This window comes from Parasteatoda tepidariorum, chromosome 5, assembly GCF_982258835.1.
Source record: "Parasteatoda tepidariorum strain Cologne lab strain chromosome 5, Ptep-v5.0, whole genome shotgun sequence".
In the NCBI taxonomy this organism is placed as follows: Eukaryota; Metazoa; Arthropoda; class Arachnida; order Araneae; family Theridiidae; genus Parasteatoda; species Parasteatoda tepidariorum.
In genome coordinates, this window is record NC_141759.1 from 960056 (window position 1) to 986180 (window position 26125).

General features: G+C 32.0%; 1 protein-coding gene across 1 annotated transcript; it reads left to right on the forward strand.

Annotated features, from left to right (window-relative positions):
- Positions 1–3944: 3944 nt before the first annotated feature.
- On the forward strand, positions 3945–5378 carry LOC147808468 (zinc finger MYM-type protein 1-like). The gene has a single exon (XM_087165061.1). It carries the CDS (start codon positions 3945–3947, stop codon positions 5376–5378), a length of 1434 nt encoding a protein of 477 aa, XP_087021187.1.
- Positions 5379–26125: the final 20747 nt, after the last annotated feature.

The window sequence follows — 26125 nt, forward strand, 5'->3', positions numbered from 1 at the left end:
GGATTTTTAATATAGAAAGTGTTTGCTAATGAAATAATTTGTCTCGTTAACTATTTTCACAAACATCAATTATTGTATAAAATCAATTTGCCTAGTCTGCAGTACTAAAAAATAATTTTATCTGATCAATTAAATATTCAAATAATTTTTGTGTTTCTATGAATATTCTTGGATATTTAAAATTTTAAAAGCATTATTTACTCTCAACTAGTGTCTGTCTTATTGACTTTTAAAAGTTATTTAAACATGGCTTGATTCAGTTTTTTAATCATGTATAAAGTTCAAAATATAGAGAAAACGTGGAAAAAATAGGGTAGTATTCATTTAATCGACAATCACTTCATCGACAGGCCATTTCGTCGGCAGGGTCAATTTGTCCAATTTGTAGAAAAGTTTATTTCGTCGACAGGGTCAATTCGTCGACAATTTGTAGAAAGGATTATCTCGTAGGCAAAGTCATGCGTAATTTTGAAACTAGTTTTTTGATTTTTTACATTAGACATTATGCCCCCTGCACTTCTTTATAATTTAGCATATCTGTGTTGAAATTTTTTAAACCTAGCCTGATGCAAAATCTTAATAGTATGGTGAAGTTGCCGGAAAAGAGGCATTTTATTTGAAAATTGCCTACTTATTTATTCATATCACTTTGCAAAAACGAAACATTTTTTACATTTCGTGTTCTAATTGTATTTTACACATTTAAGTTGTAAATTACACAATTTTTTTCTAGTCATATTTAACACATTTATTTCTAAGATTAATTTTTAATGTACACTATTATAGATTAACATCGCACAATTGAAATAACTATTCTGAATGAATCTTGATGTAGGAAGTGAATGAAGAGTGATATTAGCAAGAGAAAAAAAGACAGTATATAATGAATCTGTGAGATAATGAAACCACGTGGTCGATAGATCATTTCATTGAAAAGGTGTTTTCGTTAACAGGTCATTTCAACCCACAATTCAATTCTTTAACACTCTTTTAAATTAAGTTTTTATATTTTTAAAACTATCAATATATAAACATAAGGATATTTTATTAACATACATTTTTTTTTCTTCATATCATTACCTTCGGCAGTAATATAACGACTTCGAGATAAATAAAATTTCCTTCAGCGGTGTATAAATAATGACTATTTCACGCAAAAAAAAGCGAAAATTTAATCGCAAAAAAAGTTTATAAGCATAATACGCATTACATCATATTTTGATTCTTTCGTTGAAATTTGTGATTAAATAATTATTCAAAATAGCCACGGAAATGTTATACTGCAAATTATATACTACAAGAAGATATTTTTACTACAACAGTCAATAATTCTCTAACTAAAATATTTCAAATATTAAGTTTCCACGCACTTCGCTCAATTTATGCTTTCACAATTAAAAATTGAAGCATAAAATTATGCATGTGTTGGTTTTATTTTTCCGGGTTCCTCAAAAGGGAGAGGCGATTTGAAAACATAATAAAAAAAAAGTAGGTGACAGAATAAGGAATTGCTGCCTTTTGCTTAAGAAACTAGACAATTTTTTCACTAAAAGTTTCAAAATTTTTACCAAGTTCATAAGCAGATATTACTTTTAACAGGAAAAAATCTTTGCCGTTTTGCAATTATTAAGCGTTAGATAATTTGTTATACAATTGTTTACATTACAAATTTTATTAAGGCTGTTCCCAGTCAACATGTGTAATAAAAATAATAAGAGTTACTATTTAAAATTTTAAGGCCTCATTTCGTTATTAATTTTCGCCCTATTGCTAATGAATTCGTTTGGCGAAAACATTAAACGAATTTTTCTTTATTAAAAGTTAAATGCGGATTTAAAAATCAAGTGTGTAAATGAAAACCTGCTGAGTGAGCGAGGAAAATGTTGGTGTGTAACATTGGGTGGAATTCAATATGTGCCTGTGAAATAAAACATTTTAAGATCTATCAGCAGAATACATTTTCCTTGCAATCTTTATTATCAACAAAACACAACAAATAACTACGTAGCAATCGTGGGATTGGTCAGTTGAGCAAGCAGGGACATGGAGCCTCCTAGTGTGCTTAGAACTTGTTGTATTGCCAAATTATTTTATACATTAATCAATAGGTTATCCTGTTTTATTAATGAATTGATATCTTTACTACAAGACTGCTACCTGGTTTACACACATTTACATACGGTATGCTTAGTGCTTTGCAATACTCTGTTGTCTGCACAGGATAAAATTATGTAACATTTCCAAAGCGTCGCCTCAACATCTGGATGTCTTGCTTCTGATTATTCTTTGTATAATTAATCCCGTTTCCGATCGTGTTTCCATTCCTTTCCCGACATCTGTTGTACATGTTTTCCCGAGAGATTCATTCGATTTCACTAAATATATTAATCCGCATTTAACTGCAACTGTGCGATCAGATAGAATATTACATGTTCGTAAAGGGAACATTGTTCATTAAGAATGCGCTTCGAATGGATCTCGTCTCCCAGCTGGGACGAACCAGAACAGTGGGGAAAATGTTCTCCCTCTATTAATGTATCTTTGGAAGTGTTGTCGCTTCATCAATTCGACCCATCACAAGATATCAAAAGTCAATTTTTTTTCACCAACAACAAGAGAATGACCCTATATACATGTTGAAACAGGCGAATGAATTAAGGTTAATTTACATAAATGCAGAGTTGTTGTGTGCAAGTCAAAAATTGCAACAACTAAATAACTTTTTATCAGGTTTCAATGTGCACAGATAAAATTTTAATCATTCCTAGATCTGACATTAAATATGCTCATTAGTTTGTACAAACCATATTTCAATTTATTAAATCCGAAGCAAAAGCGTATGCATGTAATTCCTGGTTTTAATTTGAGTGGACGTAAAAAAGTGATGTTTGTGTTGTGTTGTGTTTGTATTTTTATCGTAATTAAAATGTTAAAATAACAAACTGAGCTAGAGTGGTTTATTATAGTGGCGACCCACCTATGGGGCCCGAAGTCTACATTTTATGCCTTCGAATAAGAACCGAAAATAGTGCGCATTTCCATTGTTTTCGTTTTCGTCACGTTCCGTAAGTGCGTAATGACAAACCATACCATAGATCAGGGGTCCCCAACCTTTTTGTGCCTAAGAGCAAATACCAGAATATCGGTCGAGTGGCGGGCACCATTAATTTTTACAAGATAAATTTATAGTTGGTAGACATAGGAAATAATATACACTGCATGTAATGCACAAAAAATTTAAGTTAACATATAAATATAATTAGTATTAATATCCTTGAGTAAAATAAATTATTACGAAATTGCTTGAAAAACATACAAAGTATAAGAGTTCATATATTCAATTCGCGAGTGGTCAGCTGTATTTTGCTTTGTGCTTATATCTGTGGGAATGGAGATCCTTTTCCTGGCGATTTCTATTTTGGTTAGGTTTATCATCCATATTGAGAAAGCAAAACAAATTACATAACATTTTATGGGAAAATTGAAAATGGAAACATTTTATTGTTGGGCACAAGTAGCGGGCGCACCTAAACCGATCGAAGGGCGCCATGGTGCCCGCGGGCATAGGGTTGGGGACCCCTGCGAAACTTGGCGATTGCGGGTGGAATTGGGAACGCGTAAATGTGGTGGGAGCAGTGGCGTACCTAGGGGGGTGGCGGTGGGTGCGGTCCGCACCGGGCGGCACTTACCTTGGGGCGGCATTTTTTATATTTATTTATAGTTGTAAAAAGTAACTTATTCATTTCATATTTATTTTCTTTCTTGAATAATAAATGATTATTATAAGTTTAATATTTGGTTTATATAAATTATGATTAACTATATGATTTCGAATATTATTCCTCGGTGTATATAAATGCATTTTAGTGTAAATTTTGGATTCTAATTCAAGAACAAGATAATAATTTTATTTTATTGTATTCGAAAAGCTCTTAAGATCGTGGATGGTATATTCACCATCGAAGAAAAGTATTTATTGTTTCTGCTGCAAACTGTTTGATAATCTTTGTCAAGCAGGTTTTAATACGGAAAATGGTTTTAACAAATGGTGGAAACTTAATCCCAAAATTAGTCAACATGAGGTGAGTCCACTGCACATTCGATCATATTCCAAATGGAAGGAATTAGAAATAAGACTTGAACGTGGCGCAACTATTGACAAACTACAACAACAGAATATTGATAAAGAAATAAAGAAATGGAAGGAAATTCTAACAAGAATACTTGATATAATTAGATTCTTAGCAAAACAAAATTTGGCGTTTCGAGGACATCGTGAAAGTGTTCATCAGGAAAACATCGATTCAATGGAAAATAGAGGAAATTTTCTTGAGCTTGTTGACTTATTGGCTAAGTACGACCCAGTATTACGAGAACACGTAGCAAAAATTAAGATGGGTAATAAATATAGTATCTCTTATTTGTCGCCGAAGATCCAGAACGAATTCATAGAGCTATTGGGAGGCGCAGTCAGAAAAACAATTATGGATCAAATAAAGCAGGCTAAATACTTTTGTATTATATTTGACAGCACTCCTGACATTTCACACAAAGATCAAACCAGTCAAATTATTAGATATGTAGTTATTGATGGTAGCGAAGTTAAAGTTGTAGAATCGTTTATTGTCTTTGTAGAAACTAAAGGAAAAACTGCTGGTGAAATCACAGATATGATTTTAACAAAATTAGAAAATGACGGTTCAGATATAAAAAAATGCAGAGGACAGGCTTACGATAATGCTGCCGTCATGGCAGGAAAGCACAGCGGTGTTCAAACTCGTATTAAAGAAATAAATCCAAATGCAGAATTTGTAGCATGTACAAATCATTCTTTAAACCTGGCATGTTTACATGCAGCTTCTACAGCTATCAATTCCATCACATTTTTTGGAACTATCGAACAGTTGTTTTCGTTGTTTTCTTCGTCCACTCATAGATGGAATGTTTTACTTTCTATCACTGGTCAAGGTGTTAAACGCAGTGTAGAAACTCGCTGGAGCGCTAGAGCTGCCGCGGTAACTATAGTAAAAAAACATATTTTTTACATTTTAAGCGCTTTGGAAAAATTGACATCTGAAGAAGGAAATAGTAAAACGAGATCAGATGCTGGAGTATTACTCAATTCTATGCAATCTTTTTTTTTTCTATGTTACCTTCATTTATTGGAACCCGTCCTTTTGGAAATTAATGACGCTCAAAAATACCTGCAAATAAAATGGTTAAATGTCCACCAATGCCATATAAAACTAAATTCTTTGCAAACACATTTCATGGAACAAAGAGATACGCTAGTACAAAACGCTGTTATAGCAGCCAAAATAATTTGTGAAGAGTTGGAGATATCGACTGAGCGTCGAGTTGAAGGAGAAAAAATATGAGTGGGGAAAATTCGCGAGACGTGGGGCTATCCTTAGAAGAAGAAGTACGAAGAGAAATGTTTTCATCTATGGACAGAATTATAAAGGAAATAAAAGAACGCTTCGATCAGTTGCATGGCCTTGTAAGAAAATATTCGTGTATAATACCGTGTAACCTACTAAATGAAGAATTTGAATGTCAAATAAATGACTTGATTGACATTGATAAAAAACAGTTCCATATTGAAAGAAAAAGGATCCAGGTTTTTATGGCTGTACCTACACTAAAAGAAGAGGCAAAACATTGGAAAAACGGGGAGAAGGGCCCTCTTGATCTGCTAAAATTTATTCAGCAGTATAGGTTGGAAAATTCTGTTCCCAACATTGTAATTTTGTTAAGAATTTTTTTAACAATTTCCATCAGTGTCGCTAGTTGCGAAAGAAGCTTCTCAAAATTGAAGTTGATAAAAAATTATCTTCGTTCTACAATGAGTCAATTAAGACCACAAAATCTTGCAATATTGTCAATAGAACAAGAAATTACAAGTAATATAAATTTTGAGAGCATTATACACGATTTTTCTAGTATGAAAGCTAGAAGAGTAGATATTATATAAATATGTTTACGAGTGCGTACAAATATGTCTAAAAAAATTTATTCTGTGTATTAATTAATATTGATTAAATAACTTAATAATTTATTTATGTGTATTAATTTATAAAAACCACTATTTGATTGACTTATAATAGAAAGGGCGGCAAACTTGAGATAGCCCCGGGCGGCAAAAGTTCTAGGTACGCCACTGGGTGGGAGAACGAAATTACATTAACCTAAACAGTGTAATTCGATATTCTTTTTCTCCTTCTCGACTGGCCATGATGAATAAAAATAACTCATTAATTCTTTTTAATAGAGAATTAAAAAAGAAAATAAGCTTTTTATTGTTAGGATCACTTTACAAATACACAGTATTTATATTTTATTAAACGCAATAATTTATATTTTATGAACGTTTTTTGATACAGCATATTTAATTTTTTTTACAAGAATTGTGTTTGCGAAGAAATAAAAATAATTTATTAATGAACCAATCACAAAAAATAACGTAACATTTTGATACCATGTTTTATTGGAACGCTATTTTGAAGAATTAATTCTATTTAACTTTTATTGTAAGAAAACATAACCTGTTTTATTTTAGTGATATTCTCTCTTAAATCAATCTTGATAGAAGAATAATGTAAACTTTTCATGAAATTTTTTTTTAGAAATTAACAAAGACATATTATTTACTAGAAAAAAAATTAGAGTATTCAAAAATGTTATCACGCTTTAAAGTGAAAATTTCTTGCAAATGAAAAAATCGATATTTTTAAAATTTTAGAGTTATCGGAAATTCGCTAGTAAAAAAAGAAATATGTGAAATAATTTCAAGAAGGAAAAAATGTACAAATGAGGGGATTTTTCTTCAATCTCCAATAACCTATGTCGCGTTTGTTTTATTACTGGAAGCATTTATTGTAAAAAAATCTTTATTAAATTATTTCTTTTTCAATGATATGAGATCTTAAACTTCGTGAAAAATTGATTCAATTCCTTAATATACATAAAAGTCAGTAAATACTTAATTTATTACGGAGGTCATAGATACCTTGATACTCTTTCAATATTCGAATAATAAGTGCAATTAATAGATAATGCACATTTTCAAAAATATATTTTATTATTTACAAATATTGCGTGCAGGTTTATTATGTAACATACATACGTATCAGTTCAATGTTTTGAGTAATTAAATTCATAACATAAATAAAAAATAACATAATTAAAAAAATAATAATATTACAAAACTAACATAATTAATATATATATATATATATATATATATATATATATATATATATATATATATATATATATATATATATATATATATATATATATATATATATATATATATATATATATATATATATATATATATATATATATATATAGTGACATTTTCAGCTAGATTTCTTTTTCGTTTTTTCCTTGAGTACTGCTCACGAACTGGTGAACGCCCATAGGGTATCCTCTTGCTGCCCCTGGTAACTCCAACTCTTCTACGGCTTATTGAAGAAGGTTGAGCTTTAATTTTACCTATGGAAGTTTTAGAAATGTGGGCACCAGCTGTACATTGAAAGGAGTCCCATGCACTCCGAGTTTTAACTACATTGATCCTTTTCTTTATCCTGTTTAAAAGTGTTCTGGACGTGCCAAATTTCTGATGGCATCTTCGTTGAGCCTGAAATATTAAAATAATTCTCTAAGAATTTCCAATATTAAATACCTTTAGAATTTGCAGTAAATTATTAAAATCAGACAAACGAGTAAATAATCTTAATATTATTTGTTTCAAGTTTCTCATTATCCGTAAATTAGAAAAACAGTCAAAGACATGAAAAAAAAGAGATCATTTTCGTCTTGAAATATTTATAAAAGAAATTTTAAATATTTTAAATTTGCTATCATAGAAATGTTACTCGTAATATTTGCTCTCATAGAAACAGAATCGTTACAAAATATCTTATTAAAAAGAAGTCGAAAATAATATGAATATCTTATTAAAGCTCACTATACTTACAATTTAAATGATTAGATAAAAAAAACTCTTTCCAGAAACAAATACACAGGCTCATATAGGTTATCGGAAATTGAAAAACTACTGTATTTAACTGTCATATGCAATTTTAAACCAAAATATTCTTATTTTTATTCGTCCAAACGGCATTTCAATCTCGAAAACTTTTAATTTAATACTAGTATCGAACCTTCCTGTTGTCAAATATTAATAATAATTATTATTTTTAACAACTTTTTTAAACACAAATTTTTTATTCTCAAACTTTATACTATCCTTCATATAAAAATATCAGAAAATTTCTTTAAAAATTTTTTTTTTAATTGAGCTATTGGCGACAACAGAGGCTAGATGTATGTACAGAACATAAATAGATTATAAGTTATCGAACTCACATTTTAGACATAGATCAATCAAATTAATTTTCACTTATGTGTCTAAACATTAAGAAAAGAAAAACTTTTAATTGCAATAAATCCTTTGTCTAATCATTTAAATAGTTAAACAAAACTAATTAATAATTATAAGTAAACATTTTAATTACCAATAAAACATAGCTGAGAAAATTTCCTAAAATAAATAAGAAGTTTATAAAATTTTTTAAAAAAATTGTAAATGGTTATCGAGCAGAACCATTAATTTTAATTAATGAATATAGAATTAGAAACCAAGTCTCTGCTAAACAATAAAAAAATGTAAATCTTTTAAGTAAACAAATTTTATTATAATAACTATTTCATTATTAAGGATTAAAAGTTATTGTGAAATTATTAATTTTAATTAGTGGGTGAGTAGGAAAAGAAGTTCACTATTCGAAATAGATTAAATGAAAGTTATGAAAACATAGAATTGGTTATGGAGGTAATGATGTACAATTTTTTTTTGTCTTAGCTTTACGACATTTTAAAGAACGCTCATAAACATTAGTTAACGGATACAAAAGATTATTTCGACGCCATAACAAAAAAAAAAAAAAGATACGTTTTATATTTCATTTAATGCAGAATTTTACATTAAATCAGAAATAATGAATAAATTAATAATAAAATACCTTCACAAATTTATCATTTCTTTTTGTATTTGTAGTTGATTGCTTGATAGCTATATAAATGTAAGCAGTGCACTGGAAGTCTTTTGTCTTTCTAATAACAGCGCTACTTTTATTACGACTGCTGTAGTGGCACACATAGTCTTTTCTAAGAGGATAAGAAAAGCATAATTTAGTAACAAATCATTCAAATATGTATGGATATGAAAAATTATAACACAGTTAAAGAACACGTATCTGCAAATAAGTTTTTTTTGTCTCAGTTGGATGAGATCTGCGTGTAATCCATGATGTGCAGGTATTAACGCTGAATGCGTCAATCCAATCTTGGATGTCATTAGATGATTTAACGGAAGAGCGGATTTCCTTCATTTTTGGTGATGATATTCGAGAATTTGTTTGGAAGATCCGCTTCATTGATACTAAGAAACGTCGCATCCATATCTAACTTGCTGAATGTTAGGCGATACCGAAAACAAAACAAAAACATAAGCACATAGCTGTTTGGCGATTTGCGAGAACGCTCCTTTAACGCCAATAGAAATTTTCGCCAACCCTTTTATAATCAATGGTATGGTTCGGCATTACGCGTTCCGCGTTAGAAATAGTTTTCGTCGAATTTCCGAATTAGAAATCCTAGGCAGGGATTTCGAAAATAATGCATCGATCGATCAAACCTGCGATGATTAAAATATGAAAGTAATGTTAAGTATTTAAATTTTGTGCCAGCCGGCAAAGCAGAGTAAAAAGTTAAAAAAAAAAAAAAAGGGGGTTTTGTTCTATGAGTATTTAGTTTCTTAAATGTGTGTGTTTTAATTGTAAAGCACTTGTAGTTTTCAGCAAACATTGAAAAATGGTTTATAATATTGTTCTATAAGTATTTTGTTTCATACTTTATATGTTCTAGAATTAAAAGATAAAAGAAGTGTATGTTAAATTTAGAAATATTTTGTGAAGTATTTTCAATATTTTCTATGAATGCTATTCTGAAGATGGTTTTTCTTTAGGTACACATCAAAATTTAAATTTTCTGTTTCGAATATATAAGTATTAATTAATTCCTTTCGAAAAAAAGGAAGTGTATAATTTGATGCTGTTATTTATTGCCTTAAATACATGACGTCGTATTCTATTTCTTTCCAAACGAAAGTGCGGTATGTTTTTATTTATTGCTGAAATGAATATTCTTTTTTATTCTTTTGATGTTCTTAACGATTTATTATTCCTATTTTGATAAGTAATATATATATATATATATATATATATATATATATATATATATATATATATATATATATATATATATATATATATATATATTAAAAAAAGAAAGGAATTATTGGTATTGATATTTTAATTTGTTTACGAATTAATTTTATTATGAGTATTGTTTTATTGCCATATGGTAAGATCTAGTTGTTTATTAACTCATGATAAAAAGTGCCAACTGTTATAAATTATAAAATTTTGTGCATTATATATTTTATATGGTAATTAATATTTAAATGAATATTAATTAAGGTGTTAATTTGAAATTAAGTTAGTTAAATATCTTAATGAGTGGTATAAATTTCACCTTTTAGTAGTAAAAAGTAAATAAAATTTTAAGCACTGAATGTTTTATATCATGTATTGAAATAGTTAGCGAAGCTAATGGGTGAAGGTAAGTTTTAACGAATTTTTAGTCTTTTTCTCATTTTGTTCTTACAGGACTTTTAGGAAAAATATTTTTTTGTTGTAAAAATGTCTGAAATTGACAAGGCGCGTAAGGATATTTTATATCAGGTAGCACTTGAGATGGAATTGGAACCAACCATGAAAGTTGCAGCTTGTAAAATCCTCCCCTTTGTTTAAAGACTAGGTCTTCGTAAATTCACTGGTGAAAAATATAGTTGAATTACGTGAGGAAGATCAATGTAAGGCAGAAGCCGAATTGGAATAGAAACGTAGACAACAAGAATTGGAGTTAGAAAAACAAAAGATGGAAATGAATTTTGAGTTGGAAAAACTCGAACTGCAAGCTACAGAACCTAAAAGTGCGGAGACTGGAAACGTAGTACATCCGACATCTCATTCTGAGACCAGAGTAGATATTCAAAAGTTACTACCTCAATTCAAAACCGAAACTGCTGATATTACTCTATTTCTGATATTGCTGGAAAGGCAGCTGAAGTTAGCAAAAGTGCCTGAGCAACTTTGGGTTTCCCACCTGTTAAGTCTGATACCGAGTTCGATTTCTACCCTCATAGCCCGTGAGTCTGAAGAAAATGCTTCAAATTTTAGCTATGTAAAAGATTTGCTTCTCAAGCGCTTAAAATTGAGTTCCGAGAAATTTAGGCAATTATTGTTTGCTCATCGCAAGCAAAAAGAAAGCACTTCGCATTATCATTATTTTGAACTGAGAGCTTATTTCGAGAATTGGTTGAATGAGCCGAATGTTACCACTTTTAAGGATCTTCAGAACCTGATCATTGCGGATCAAATAAAGAGAAGAGTTCCTCCTGATTGCAAGGAACATCTGTTAAATGAGTGGGAACAATTAAACTCGCCAGATACTTTAGCTGATAAGCTTGACGCCTACGACAAATTTCGATCCACTTATGTAAAGAAGGGTACGGCTGTCAAAAGTAAGAGAGAAATCTTATCGCAGGATAGTTACAAGAAATTAAATAAGCCTAGTTATGCAGCAAAAGGAAACGAGTTTTCCTCGAATAAGGAATCGAAGATATCTTGTTATGATTGAGGAAAACAAGAGTTTATAAGAAAGAAATGCTCTAATTGTTCCGCTGCAGAACGGAAAGAAACTGTTGAAGCAAGAAAGGTAATGCTCTATAGTAGTAATACTTCGACAGGGTTAACTCCGAATATGCCTATTACGATCTGTAATAAGGAGGTGTATGTCTGTGCAGACACAGGAGCAAACCGTTGTATTTCATGTGAGCGCATGTTTGAATTATTCAAGGAAAATCAAGTGGCATTGAAAAAGCACATTCATAATGTTACATTAGCCGATGGTGTGTCCACATCTAGAAAAACTTTGTCAGCTGTATTGCCAGTAACTATTGAAGGTAGAATTATTGAAACAGAATTTATAGTTTTACCTGAAGCTAAAGGTAACAGAACCTTGATTGGTATGAATTTTTTAAAGAAGGCTAATATAGTATTAGCTGCATCGACCACGTCTTGGTATTTTGGTGATAATCCTAAGAAAAGGTATTCACTAGTTGAGGAATGCGAATCCACTGAACGCATTCCTGTAGCGAAGGTTGAAGTTAGCCCATTTGCTTTGCGTAAGGATGAAAGAAAAGGTCTTACGCCTGATCAAAGAAATCATATTAATGCTCTTCTTAAAAAGTATGAGAGAGGCTTTCAACTAGGGGGAGAAGTTACTCCATTCGCCGAACATCGTATTGAGACTGGAAATAATCCTCCTGTTGCAACGCCACCATGCAGAATGACTTATGTTTAAAAGGAAATTCTCAGGAAAGAATTAGACAATGTCTTGGCTCATGGTGTCATTGAAGAATGTGAGTCGCCGTACGCTTCACCTGTGGTTCTTGCGTCTAAACCAGATGGTAGCATGAGGTTATGGATTGATTACCGCAAACTTAATTCCCTCACTTTACCCGATACATATCCTTTACCATTAATGGATGAATTATTACATGAGGCTAAGCATACACCTTATATGTCAACATTAGACCTTAGATCCGGTTATCATCAAATTGCAGTTTATCCACCAGATCAAGATAAAACAGCATTTTTTTGTCGCTATGGAACATTCCGGTACTTAAGGATGCCGTTTGGTCTACAAAATGCTCCAGCCACGTTCCAAAGGTTGATTGATCGTTTGAGAAGAGGCTTGAAGGATATATTAACTTTATCTTATCTCGATGACATATTTGTTTAGTCGGACACTTTTGAGAGGTTCATCGAATTTAAGCTGAATGCTAAACTAGAGAAATGTCACTTTGCTTGTGAAAAAGTAAAGTTCTTGGGACACTGGATAACGCCTAAAGGATTAGAACTTGATCCTGCTAAAGTGGAAGCTATGAACAGCATACTCCAACCGAAAAATGTAAAGCAAGTGCAATCTTTTTTACAATCTTGCTCGTGGTATCGACGTTTTATTCCGAACTTTGATGATATTTCGCGGCCGCTCAGTAATCTAACAAAGAAGAAAACCATTTGGAATTGGAGAAAAGCAGAACAACAAGCCTTTGAAACTCTTAAGAAATGTTTTGTTACTCCTCCAGTATTGAAACAAGTTGATTGTAAGAAACCATTCATCTTAAGAACTGATGCTAGTAACTATGCCTTAGGAGCAGTGCTTTTACAAGGAGAGGACAAGACAAATGAACATCCTATAGAATATGCCAGTCGACTTCTCACAGCAGCTGAAAGAAATTACTCAACCACAGAAAGAGAAGTATTAGCTGTCGTGTGGGAGCTTGATAAATTCCGCGGTTACATAGAAGGCCAAGAAATCACTGTAGCGACAGACCATCAACTATTAAAGTGGTTGATGAATCTAAAGTCACCGTCTGGAAGATTAGCCCTCTGTTCCTTGAAAATTCAATCTTATAACCTAAAGATCGAATATTTTCCTCGAAAATGTGATACTGAAGTAAACAATGCAGAAATCTGTAATTTTGTGAGCGTAGATATGCCATCTAGAAGTCCTGTTAGCATTCGTGATGCTCAGCTAAAGGATGAAAATATTAAAAAAATAATCGAATGTTTTGAAAGTAATAAAAAGGATGAAGATTTCGTAAACTGGTCAGAGAGAGGATATTTGATGAATCAAGGTATGCCCCAGACTCCGATGCAGAAGAAGCTCAACTTGTAATAGCTTCCCAAGAAAGAGAGACTATCATAAAATTTCATCACGATTCTCCTACTACTGGTCATTTTGGAGAGAAAGGAACTTACCAACGTATTTCTCAGAGATGCTATTGGACCGGCATGAGATCTTATATTGAAAATTATGTCAAGAAATGTCCTGAATGCTGTCGTTTCAAAGCAACCAATCAAAAATCTTCTGGACATTTAAGAACTTCGGCGTACGCTCAACGATTCGAGACTTTGAGTATAGATTTATTTGGACCAGCCACTGCACATGAGTGTGCAACTAAACTTATTGAAGAAGTTTTCCTGAGGTACGGAATCCCAAGGAAATTAATTAGTGATAATGGTTCACAATTTGTAAGTGCTGTGCTGTAACAGGTTTGTTGTACACTTGTCATTAATCAAATCCTAACTCCACCTTACCATCCACAAGTGAATCCAGTCGAAGGGAAAAATCGAGACTTAAAACCTCGTCTTGTTATCCTTGTGGGAGATTCACATGATTCTTAGTCTGAAAAACTACCAAGCATTCGTTTCATTCTAAATTCTTCTAAATCAGATACAACTGGACATACTGCAGCATATTTGCAATTTGGGCGTGAATTGAGGACAATTGATGATGTAGCCTACGATCTAAAAGCTGTTCTGGACAATGATAACTGTGTTCCGGAAATCACGCCGTACTTGAAGAGATTGATCTCAATCCCTAAGACTGTTAAGGAACGCGTTGAAATGAAACAGGACCAGAGAAAGACTTATTATGACCGGAACCGAAAAAAACTGTATTTTACTCCTGGCCAAAAAGTTTGGGTTGTTTTACATCCTATCAGCAGAGCTCACAACAAAAAAACAGCAAAATTTATGCCAAAACGCGACGGCCCTTATGTGATCCTAACTCAACGATCACCAGTTTCATACGAGGTGGCCAGTTTGGACAATCCTAACGCACCTATAGGAACTTACCATGTTTCGGCATCAAGACCGTTCATTGAAATGGAGACTACTCCAATTGCTCCTCTGCGAAAAAGAGGAAGACAGAAGAAAAATGCTGTTTTAAATGCGAGGCGCTAATTAAAACAGAGGGGGAGGATGTAATGCCTGGTTTGCCCTGCAAGACTGCGCTAGTTATAAACTTCACCCATGATCCTCTCCGCACTTTCTCTCGAACGTTTAATTTGAGTGGACGTAAAAAAGTGATGTTTGTGTTGTGTTTGTATTTTTATCGCAATTAAAATGTTACAATAACGAACTGAGCTGGAGTGGTTTATTATACGCATTCATTTTTTGCGGCAATTTATTAGAATATTATTCACAACTAACCCTGACACGCAAGAACATATATCTGAATAAGCAAACCATGCTTTTTATCATGCTATGATCAAATTCTTAAATGGGGGAGGGAGAGTGGCAGTCTAGGAAATAGGGTTAATATTAATTTCCTTTTTTACTCTTTAAAATAATAAAATATATATATATTGCACACAATTATAAAAATCAATTAAAACTTCAAACACTGAATGCCTAATAACACTGAAATGGTACTGGAAAAGGAGAAAACTTTAAAGGTATATAGAAAGTATGTTAAACAGGGCGGTCTATGATCAGCGATATAAAGGTATATTTTTAAAAAATAAACTAGCACAAAAATCATACACATAAGGAGGGATCGAAAAATAGTATTTATGCATGGAAAAATAAAAACAGTAGTGACATCTGTGAGGATAGCTAGAAACCGGTATCATTTCTAGGTGAATCATTCTGATTTCATTTAACTCCTCTCAATTTAATACAGTAATCAAATAGGTGAGGATGTTTTTGCACCCCCCCCCCATTCTTCAGAAGTCACGAGCTAGATTTTGGTATCTTTTTTGTTATTTTCTGACCTAATGTGAGAACCCTTATACGCACATCTATATTATTTCATTTTTGACAAGCCGTATCAAAATATTTATGAAAAGTTGTCATCGTGGAACACCCAATCTATTACAATGCATTTTTGTGCCTATTTAGAAACTAAAATGAGTTTCATACTGTAAGATTTGTTTCACTGAAAATAAAATGAAGTGGTACCCGATTTCTAATACTACAATCGGTGATTGAATTCTGGTGATAATTTCTGGAAATCAAAAGGTTGACAACGAACCTTATTTCGTCACGCCCCCCCCCCTTCCCTTCTCCTGCTCTAGTCACAAACTGAAGGAACTAACTAATGCACTTAGCACTCCACCACGCCTGTCTGGACAACGATAAGGTAAGTGACACCGACAAGATCTCCCCTTTAGTTACCCCTTATAACACATCTATCGTGCAGCCCAACGCAATTAACAAAGTTAGGGACATTTCCTGAACCGGGTTTCAGGAAAATTCCTTTGGAACAAACTCTACCTTCGATAATCGCATTTCTGGCCCTTCTCTTTCTCCTCCTCGTCTTCTACGGTGGCCATTAATTAGTTTAGCAGTCGAGATGACAGGTTCGGCAACAGGTTCCAGACGGGAGGAGGGAAGTCTGGACTGTTTTCCTTCGAATTCCATGGGGAGGGGGGATGGATATCACCGGACATGACAAGGAATTCAATTTTCTAGACGGGGTGTAATAACGCGTGTGGTTCATTTCTCATGACCACCCCCTGCTCCTTCTATTCTGGAATGTTTTAGTTTGGAAGAGCGACAGGAGGAGGAGGTTTGTGTCACAGGAAACTATGTTCGATAAAGAAGTTCATAAGAATTTTCTTAAAACCTTTTATAATCTAAGAGGCCACAAATTATCCGCCATTTTTACTATATAGAGTGCTCTGCCATGGTTTACCCTAATATTAAAATCCTGTCGGAAAGTATACGCACGAGAGATCACTTTTTAATTATTTGAGGGAGAAAAAAAAAGGAATACTATCGAAATTTGACGAATCACCCTTGAAGATGGCGGGTGTGCCTGTTTGGTTTCCAGATGACCTGAAAGACTTTTGAATAATAGTCTCCAAATAGCTATGTTTCCTCTGGCAATCAAACAGGTTTTAATTTTTTAAATCGGCTTTTATAAATATTGATTTGTCAGATATCGATAGTGTTTTTTTTCTCTTGTCCTGAGTTAAAAATTCATTTGCAATCCCTACTTCTTTCCCTTCTTTATTGACAGTAATTCTACAAATATCTATTAAGAGCTGTCATAACGAATCACCCAGTATATAATAATTAGGTGAGATCATTGTTAGATCCTCCTTCAAAAGAAGAATACTCAGAACCATCTTTGGTGCAATTCAGGAACGGGGATGCTGGCGAACCAGATATAACTTCGAGCTCTACCGACTCTATAAGCAGCCCGAAATTACACAAATAATCCACAGTAATAGGCTGATATGGCTGGACCATCTATGGAGAAGATCTGAAAATAGCGCCATGAGTATCGTATCCTTTACGAACTCCGAGGGGTCACGTCCCAGAGGTTGGCCCCCTACTAGATGGCTCAACTACACCGAAAATGACCCGAAAATCCTAAAGATTAGAAATTGGAAGAGGGTTGGCATGGGTAGGAGGCGCTGGTGTTGGTCAGCTGTTGTGTGCATGCAAGGCCTGTAAGGGGCTGTTGCGCTGACAAAGAAGAATATTGTTAGATCGGTGGTCTGTTCAAGTTTCAGAAATAGAGTATAATCATATTTACGAGAATTGATTAATTATGTTATTTTATTGTAAAGTAAAAAAATAATGTATCAAATAAGAATGCATTTTTCTTCTCAAACAATCAGCAATGGAAGTTTATTTTTGAAGGGGAGCATCAAATGTGTTCCATGTTTCTTGGTGTAGTAAAGTTATATATGGTGTGTTATATATGGTGTTTCACTATTAGTGTAAAGTAGTTGCCACCATTTTTGGTATCGAAGTACACTAAAAATGTTTAGTTAGTTATTCTGAAAAGTAAAAAAACTGAAGTAAGCAAAAAATAGCTTGTCGTTAAGTTTTAAACCAAATGAAAGATTATTTTCGCTATCACACTCAATCCTTCTAATACTGCACCGATCTGCAAAATGCATAAAATAGTAACAATGATAAGAACCCTTTTATTGTTTATTGATACAGAAAGTTGCAGCAAAAACGTACGGAAAAACTCCCTATCATAAGTATGTTAAACTGATTTTTATTTTCATTTTTAAAAAAATTTCATTCTAGAAATTTTTTCGATTTTCCTGCTCTTTCATTTATTAAATTCCTTATAATAATTACACAGTTATAGTCCATTCCACCTTAACTTGGCACTGGAGAGAAAGGCAGGTAGACCGGATTACAGCCGTTTTTATGGAAACTGGGTTACTCTTTAAGTCAGTTGGGGGACGAGGTAGCAAAAAAGGGAGAGAAAGTGGCCAGTATTGGCGTTTAAGAAAGCAAAACGCCGATTTCTTTTTAAAACCAAGAATCGTACTAAAATTTTTAACAGAATACGGAAAAGAACACGATTTTTTAGAGCATTTCTAATAATTATTATTTTAAAATTCTAGTTGTAAGCTCACTTCTTAATTAGTATTTAAAAAGCAGATTTTCTTATTACGAGTTTTTAACTAAACGAAACTGATTTTAAACAACAGAAAAAGTATACATATTTCAAAATATTCTTTTTTGCTTAAATCTAAGTAAAAAAAAGAAATGCATAGATGCGAATTAATACTTTGTTTTAAATATTTATTTTTAGATTCTTATTTTTTTATAGATTAATGTACATTAATTTATCCCACATTGGTGTTTTGTCGGGGAAGGAAAAATCAGCATAGGCAGGAAATTATTGATCATGAAAAAGCTCATACTTATGTTTTATAATATTTACTGTTCTTTTTTCTTATTATGATTTTTTAATTACACGAAACTAATTTTAAAAAATATATATATATATATATATATAAATATATATATATATATATATATATATATATATATATATATATATATATATATATATATATATATATATATATATATATATATATATATATATATATATATATATTTAAAAAGATTCTTTTCTGCTGAAATCTAAGCAAAAAAAAGAAATGCATAGAAGCGCATAAATACGTTGTTTTAAATATTTATTTTTATATTCTTATTTTTTGTAAATTAATGTACATTAATTTATCCCTCATTGGTGTTTTGTGGGGGGAGAAAAAGACACCATAGGCAGGAAATCTTTGATCATGAAAAATATCATACTTATGTTTTTTTAATATTTACTGTTCTTTTTTTTTTATAAATAAAAATTAAAAAGTTTTTTTCTGAAAATTTTTTTTTTTTTACTATAAAAAGAATTTTTTTCTGAAATATAAATGCTTCTAAGAGACAAAAGAACTTACCTAAAAAAAATAATTCTCAAAAATGGTAAACATTTGGGTTTTTAGTAATATCCACATAAGGGGTACGCACTGCTAGTACCCCCCCCCCATGTTTTCAGCTGCCATATCCCAACCTCTTAGACTCAACAGGAACTATTTGATTAACATGATACCCACCTATCCTGATAGTTATCATGTTATACATTTAATATTTTAACAGTTGACGGTTCCTTCCGCAAACTCTTTGTGGGGTCGCCCTGAATTAAATTCAATCCACAATTTCTCATCAGGAGAAATTCTACTTGGGTAGTTAGGCGCATTTTTTCAAAAGAAAATACATATCTTAAAATGCCAGAGCCTTCCTTTACTTTCCAGGATCTTTGCGGGTGAATAGAGGCTTAAGAGAAAAATCCGTTTAATTAGTTATTTAAATGTAGTAAAATTAGTTAGTCTTGAAACATTTTGTCAGATACTGAAATATCTTATTATTTTCTATATAAGAGAAAGAATTTCTCAGCTTTTTTGTCTTTGTATTTCAAAAATAGTAATTAAAATATTGATTGGTTTAAATTAACCCTTCGATGTTTAAAAAAAAAATTAATGATTAAAATTTTGTGTCTTTTTTGAAATTATTTCAATTCCTATACATTTTATTTGTTTATAACTAACGGATTTGCACACTTATATTATGGAATTTGTATTTCAGACAATATTTAAAAGTCCCTTAAATTAAGCAAACTAAAAATTTCAAATTTCCGCCATCACATTATTAAAGTTCCTATAAAAAGCGAATCGTACTTCAGAGCTACACATGGCTCAAAAGACACAAAATTTGAATCTTTACAAAGATTGAATAAAGCGAAAACAATTTTTACTTTTGTCGTAAAAAAATAACAATAAAATCACATGTTGAATTAGCTACACGACAAATGTGCTCAACTGTCATCAGTTTAATAATATTCACCTGTCTATTTGAGTATTTTTTTTTTCATTCATTCTGTAGGGAAAATTTTTTTCATTAAATATTGTACATATGAAGTTAATATTTAGAAAATTAAATAGTCAAATACAAAAAGAAAGCGAAATAAGAACTGCACAAGAGATAGGACACTTAAGCAAAGGCAAGGAGAATGGATAGAGCTGGAACCAGTGTTGCCAGAACTTAAGATTAAAAAGTAGCGAATGTGAGCTTCAAAAGTAACGGATTCGAACATTTTGTAGCCCAAGAAAACTATATATATATATATATATATATATATATATATATTATGTAATGTTAAAACAATTATATATTAAATATAATCCATAAATAGAGCATTTATCTAACGCGCAAACGTTTAAAAACCTTTCCCACAAGAAAGTAATAGTATTGATCTAATTATCTCAAAAAATGTGATGATGTGGCTTTAGTAGCTTGGGAAATTGATCAGTCCCACGCTACTGAGACCTATTAACATTTTAATATATTGTCCAGAAATATATAAAAATCCTCTTTCCAAGGTCAAATGTGCTATTCTCTACCTATCCACCAGCATGTAAGGTTGTCATTCTGGGGCTCTGGCCCTTACTTTAATAAAATTATATTATGATTCCTGCATTTTCCTGTATCTTTTTCAAGAAGCACCGGCCACACTACGAACTTACAATGTTTAGGCTTTCAAAGCGTAACATATATATATATATATATATATATATATATATATATATATATATATATATATATATATATATATATATATATATATATATATATATATATATATATATATTCTACTAAATTGAAAAAATAAGTTAAATTTCAATGCTGTTGTAGTTCATTTACGATTGGCGACGGCTGGGAAACATCCGATGATCCAAAGACATGCTATCACAATTTTGATCCCCTGCAGAGGTCATGGCACCCACCGCTTCAGTAGCCCGACGACCTGCACGCGTAGTCGAGCACTTTACGGTAGAACAGTTTAACGAGGACCCATACCGCACGACTTCGGTCCCCACGCAGACAGATCCACGTGGTCACCCACCCGCACACTGACCGCAGGCAGTGATGTTTTATTTATTTTTTGATAACCGTCGTTGAACAGCCGACCCAATTTTTTGGGTTTACGGCTACTAATGTTCAACTCCGTAGCCTTGTATTTTTGAATCCAATCCAGAAGACAAGGGAACTCCTGGATCAAGTATTGGGAGAAATTTTGCCATCGTGGAGGAATTTTGATGGAACTAACCGGCATTTGCGTTACATGGAGAGGAAGATCACGAGAACTCTCACGGTTAGCCTCACGGCAAGGGGACTCAAACCCATGATCTGTCTACCACTGAGGATATTTCACGTCAGCTCTGTGGTCGGTGCAAGCAGGATGCGGAATTCGTATCGACCAGCCATCGCCGATATCGAACCCCGGTTCACCTCATTGGAAGGCGAACACTCTCTCCCCTGAGTCATCGCGGCTCAGCCAGTGATGTTTGACTTCAATGATCTGCTGGGAACCGTGTCTTAACGATCAGTCCACCGAGGGACTTAAATTTTGATGAGCTGCGTTCATAATTTCGCCAAATTCAATATTTCGTTTTAGCTCAGATTACAGGTCACGCGATTTTTTCAGATGATAAGCGATTAATACTGGTTGGAGTTAAAGCTTTTTTTCCCCATAATACTAGCCTTGCATTTTTCCATATATATCTTTGCGTTTTCACGAGTCTATGATTTGAAGCATAGATATGGAGAGATTCTGGACTCTGCGCGGCAAAACAAAACAAGAATCCAAAGCTAAAGCTAATGCGTTTTCAGAAATAAAAGAAAATATTTTTTAAAAAGATAAAGAAACTGTAGACTTTACAGAATCTCTCATTTTAGAACAATAAAGGAAAAAAAAATTTATGAAAGTATTTCTGTGAGATAAGTAGCATGAAATTCTCTAAGTAGCGCATTTTTAAGATTTGTAGCTTTTGAAAAATAATGAGTAGCCCAAATTCGATTTTGAGAAGCGGGGAGTTTTAAAAGTAGCCCAATCCGCTACTTGTAGCCCAATCTGGCAACACTGGCTGGAACTAATCCAGCTCCAAACTAAAACACCTCCTTCTTTGTACATTCGCTTTACTGAGAAGGTATTTATAAGTTAAATGCATCTAAACATGAAAAACTTTTAATGCATTTTTCAAGATAAACTTTTCTTACTATACAACATTTATTTATATTTGTACGCGCATTTAAACTGCAATTAATTCCAAAATAGTGAAGAACTACTTTTCAAAGGCGGAGTATTACATTTCCTACCGTAGTATAGAACGTTAAATAGAACGTTACGTAGTATAGAACTGTAGCGTAATACCTATCCAAATTCGTTGTTAAAAAACTGAAAATTGAATGATTGATTGCTCTATTTCAAGTTAATACCGAATTGAGCACATTTCAATAAGTTTTGTAAATATATAATTGATTACACCAATCTGCAGCTCGTGGTGAAGAATGTTGTGTTTTTCTGAGTACCAAAAATTTGGTGAATAATTAGAATATATTTAAATTGTTAAACTAAATTATTGGATGAACTGTGGGAGAGCACGCTTTAAATAAATAGCAAATGCTTTTGAACCATTATTATAAGTTTAAAGGCGGATAATTTCAAGATATTAACAATATGGCGGACAAGGTGGCGGTTTGTTTACATGAAATGTACTGGTGAACGTCTTCTTGTCGGATTGAACTGATAAACTTATCAGACCAAGTAAGTTTCAATCATCTTTACTAATTGATTGAAAATATTGATTCTGGTTGATTATTTTCCGAGTAACTGCAATCTGCTTGTAGTATTTATTTGACAAACTACTCACAGAAACTGTTATAAAGTCCATCTATGTTTTTAGTTTCATTATAAAGTTATTTATATTCTCACAAAATTTACTTAAATCTGACAATTGGATAAAATAATTTCGTAACATTTAAGTTTTATTTACTTCGATTTTGTTCAAATTCAAAGTAATATGTTTGTGCTGTTTCATAAATAAGCTAATTTTAGTTTAAAAAACGTTACGAATCTTAATTAAGACAAAATTGAAAAAACAACACAGAAACGGATCAAAATTATACACTTGTTTAATACAGTTCACAACGATTTAAAATATAACTATCATTCTTACACGGTTCAAAACATGCATACATATTTTTACGGGAAATTTTGTTACTGTAGATTTACAGCATCATAGAAGACATCAACTAACTCGTACTCGATGTAAATAATTCACTGGATATATCCAAACTGCGCCAACATTTGTGCCTTCGGAAACGAAAATAATTCACGTGTGGTGTGAACGTGGATGAGCTGGTTGTAGACTTTTCCCATTATAAGTTCGTAGACATCCTTTACATTGTATATGAAAACTCTATTTGGTGTTACCTTGAAATGAAATGTTAATTTACACAATTTTTGGATTGTTCATCAAATTCGAAGCGATATTACGCCACATTATTTACATTATGCACAGTGTCATGATGACCACTTAAACTTCAATGATTTCTAAAAAAATAAAGTTACCTTTCATCATCATGTAATGACTTTAAATAAGAATACAAGATAACCATAAGGAGAGAAAAATTTAAATTTAGATTGTATTATATCCGTCAGTAGTCAATGAATAAATCAATTTTCTTCAATTGTAATTCCATTAGGGGAATAGTGTGTAAATAAAAAAAAATTGTGTTTTTATAGCATTGTGTTTGCGGATGGAGTTCTTGCAATAAGAGGATCACCCCTTTGAGGAAATATTCTAAAAAGGAAAAAAAAAGTAGAATGACGGAATGATTAATGATATCCAGCAAAAACATTAATATCATTCAAACCTTTTTTCCAAATTTTTTCTGCTTACACACCAACGCCCTCTAACAACGAGGACAAGAACTAAAATGTCTATAGTCTTTGTAAATACGCTTGGAATACTCCATTCGCCCCACTAACCCATGAACTGGAGGAACACCCTTTTCCTCTTTTTTCCCGGATTTTTTTTCTTACTTCCATCACTTTTTTATCCGAAATGTTCCCCAAAAAAGGAAAAGTCTCGAGATTTAATGGATAAAAGAATATTACTTAACGTTCTCTTTTCCAGCTGCTTGATTTCAATATTTTCTCCGTAACCGTATTCGCGTAAATAATAATAAAAAAAGGAGCAAAGGATTGTGGGGAAATGATGTATGGGAATCGGGTATAGAGGGGGGATAAATGTTTCTCATCAGTTGTGTGAGCGGATTAGAGAGGCATTTATCCATAGGATGACACAAGATGATCTTTTCGAAATTCTTCTGAAATAGAAAGATAAACGAAGAATCTTTTGAAGCCTTATAAGTATGAAGTGTCACAATAGTTAAAAGATCGCACCGCGTGTTTTTGATTCCTCTCCTCACATTTCTACCTTTGAACTACAGATAGGCATTCCACGTTTGTCTTAATATGCTTACACGCGCATATATATATATATATATATATATATATATATATATATATATATATATATATATATATATATATGTATATATATATGGACAAAAAAATTAGCGCAGCAAGAAGGAGTCGTCAAATGAAACAAAACTTTACATACGTAATGACTACTTTGATATAAATATATATATACTAGGGGGCTACACCCCCTGTTCGCTGCCGCTCACCAGTCCCGATGATTGCTTCTCAATAATTGTCTTTTCTTGGCAGAAAGCAGTTTTTATTCACTTAAATTAATAAAAATTATTCACTTAACATGTATGTACTAAAAGGAATTCTGTTTGCTTACACTTGTGCCTCTACTTCCCACGTCCAAATATTACTATCTATTAGTAAAATAAACATTTAAATCTCTTGGTGAACAAAAAAGATCTTTCGTAGTAATCATTTTTTAAAATAACATTAATATTCTTATAATATTATATTGTTCAAACAGATTTATTGAGTTCAAAACCATAATTTAATATTTTCGCTAATAATAGCAGTACTGGAAAATAGCTTTAAATTAGGGATAAAAAAATATTTAACGAAAATTACGACTTATGTTAATTTCATGCTGATGACAACCAAAACAATATTCAAATGAATGAGGAAAAACTGAATCCTACCTCGTGATTTTTAGGCCAAAAGAAATGCAGAGACAACAATGGAATACTATGACACCATCATTAGACACACTTAAAATAAAATAAAAATCGCCACTCAGCTATAGCTGGTAAGTTCAGTTGGAATATTTTAGCAAGCAGCATTATTAAATTCAGCATGAAGTTGTAAAATGTACTGACAGAGGGTCATAGCAATAATGTAAGTAGAAGTAAAGTTAGTACTGTAAAATTAAAACAATATTTTTAATCAATGAGCCAAGTTCTTCAAGAAGCAGTTGTAGAAGTAGCTGGATAGAAGTTTTTTTATTTAAAACTTTTTATAAAATTTCTTTAAAAACACAATTGTTAATCTGGGCATTTGGTGATAGAACACTTATAGAATTGAAGGATTTGTAACGTCAAGCGCTCAGGTATCATAATTTTGATCTAGTTGCGCTTCTATGTCATTTTGATTTATGTTGCTAAGTTAACTTTCAAACAATTCTATGGCTGGCAACAGCATTTATATTTTTTAAAGTTGTTTATTTTTATTTCTTTTAGAATTGGGTATAATATGAAAAAAGCACAACTACTTCCACTTACTAGGAATAACATTTACTTTTTAGTTTAATTAATAAACTGAGTTTTAAATATGCTTACTAAATTCATAAACTTCGGTAAAACAACAATATAAATTATTTCCAAAGGAACTAGACTAATACAATTCCAACCTGGCGAGTAGCGACTTATAACAAGACACTTCGTTTGATGCTTTTACTTGTTGCTAGAAATCAGGTTCGCAGAAAATGCTGTTTACTAGTTAAATTTAGTAGGAATAACACGATCTGTGACGTAGGCAATAGTAT

Coding starts and splice junctions, on each gene's coding strand:
- LOC147808468 (XM_087165061.1), top strand. CDS start 3,945: ATGGTATATTCACCATCGAAGAAAAGTATTTATTGTTTCTGCTGCAAA.